Source organism: Sinocyclocheilus anshuiensis, unplaced genomic scaffold, assembly GCF_001515605.1.
Source record: "Sinocyclocheilus anshuiensis isolate Anshui unplaced genomic scaffold, SAMN03320099.WGS_v1.1 scaffold64, whole genome shotgun sequence".
In the NCBI taxonomy this organism is placed as follows: Eukaryota; Metazoa; Chordata; class Actinopteri; order Cypriniformes; family Cyprinidae; genus Sinocyclocheilus; species Sinocyclocheilus anshuiensis.
The window spans coordinates 652222-654245 of NW_015557063.1; the positions used below are offsets into that span (position 1 = coordinate 652222).

Consider the following 2024-nt stretch of genomic DNA (forward strand, 5'->3'; position numbering starts at 1 on the left):
TTGATTTTTCCGTACATTTCTGCCATATGTACATTAACTGACAGTCACCACTGATAAGCTACCACTAAATATTGTAGAAACTTAATTTGCTGTAAAGTTGCTTTGATTTGTATCGTGAAAAGCGCTATACAAATAAACTTGAATTGAATTTAATTGAACCACCCAGCAGTGCATTACAATTGTCCAGTCTAGAGGTCATGAATGCATGAACTAGCTTTTCTGCATCAGAAACAGGTATCATGTTTCGTAACTTGGCAATGTTTCTAAGATGGAAGAATGCTGTTTTTGTAACATGGGAAATATGATTTTCAAAAGACAAGTTGCTGTCTAATATAACACCCAAGTTTTTGACTGTTAAGTAAGTAACAGTACATCCCTCTAGTCTAGATGCAATAATCCAAGAGATTCTGTGTACTGTTTTTTGGTCCAATAAATAATATCTCTCTTTTATCTGAATTTAATAGGAGAAAATGATTGGTCATCCAGTCTTTTACATTTTTAACACACTCTGTTAGCTTAGATAATTAAGAAGTTTCATCTGGTCTTGTTGAGATATATTGTTGAGCATCATCGTCTAGAGGTCATGAATGCATGAACTAGCTTTTCTGCATCAGAAACAGGTAACATGTTTCGTAACTTGGCAATGTTCCTAAGATGGAAGAATGCTGTTTTTGTAACATGGGAAATATGATTTTCAAAAGACAAGTTGCTGTCTAATATAACACCCAAGTTTTTGACTGTTAAGTAAGTAACAGTACATCCCTCTAGTCTAGATGCAATAATCCAAGAGATTCTGTGTACTGTTTTTTGGTCCAATAAATAATATCTCTCTTTTATCTGAATTTAATAGGAGAAAATGATTGGTCATCCAGTCTTTTACATTTTTAACACACTCTGTTAGCTTAGATAATTAAGAAGTTTTTACTTTGCCCAGTTCACATTACTATTATATCTTATGTGCCTACTAGTATATCAAGAATATAAATAATAAATAACAAAAACCTCTGCAGTTTGGAGGTGGTTCATCAAGCACGGGTTTGTCATCTCCCCCCTCTGAAGCCCCTCTGCAGTGTCCACCTGAGAACCAAGAGGCTTCTCCTCCTAAGAAAGACTACGATGACTGTCGGATACAGGTACTGCCACAAAATGATGCCACCTTTCACTCTTAACGGATTAGTCAGTGTTCAAGTAGTCCTTCGATTCCAGAATGATGTTGAATTGAGCAGATGGAAAAGATTTAAAATTGGATTTTAAGGTATTTAAAGATGAATGATTCCATAAATGTATATAAATTTTTTTTAAACAACTCACCCTACTTTGGTCATTAGGTGCGTCTTCTAGATGGATCCACCTTGAGCACGGTCTTCAAGGCTCAGGAACCTCTGGCTGCTGTAAGAGTCTATGTTCAGATGAATGGGGCAAACGGACAGGATTTCAACCTCATTACCCCATATCCCAGACGTGTGTACACAGATCTAGACATGGAAAAACCCCTGTGTGAGCTGGGTAAGACAACTTATCCCTCTTGCATTCTTCGGTCACTAGACTGAACAATTTTACGTTTTGAAATTTTAAAAATCTTCATCGGAAATTCGGAATGGTATGAAATCTGGTGACTTACATTTCACCTGCTATGTGAACACACAAAATTGAGGGCAGGATTCAAACATGCTAAATGGTCAATAAAAAAAATGCTCTTTGCTCTTCGCTATCAAAAATGACCGCCATAGGAAATGAATGGGAAATCGGCAAAAATACGAAAATTGAGAGTTTATTTTGTGTACATGATCTACAAATCTGCCACGATGCAGAAAAATGCATACAGAATTGAAGGGGTGACACTCTGAAACACCAAAAGTGTGAAATAGACACACACACACACACCCCCCCCTATGAATTGGTGCAACTGTAACTCAGAGAAAAGTTTCAGAATTTGTGAAATAAATGTAATAATTCAGTCATAATGAAGAAAAAAACACACGAGTGAAGGGGAGAAACTAAAAAAAAAAAAAAAAAAAAAAAAA

At 35.9% G+C, this 2024-nt stretch overlaps 1 protein-coding gene across 1 annotated transcript in view; it reads left to right on the top strand.

The window, feature by feature from the left end:
* The window catches only part of LOC107676523 (UBX domain-containing protein 1-like), a 16527-nt gene that overhangs the window by 10161 nt on the left and 4342 nt on the right, over positions 1 to 2024 (top strand). The window contains exons 8-9 of the mRNA XM_016471078.1: positions 1011 to 1133; positions 1329 to 1506. Of these exons, the coding sequence (XP_016326564.1) occupies positions 1011 to 1133; positions 1329 to 1506 (301 nt within the window). The remainder of the gene's footprint in view (positions 1 to 1010; positions 1134 to 1328; positions 1507 to 2024) is intronic.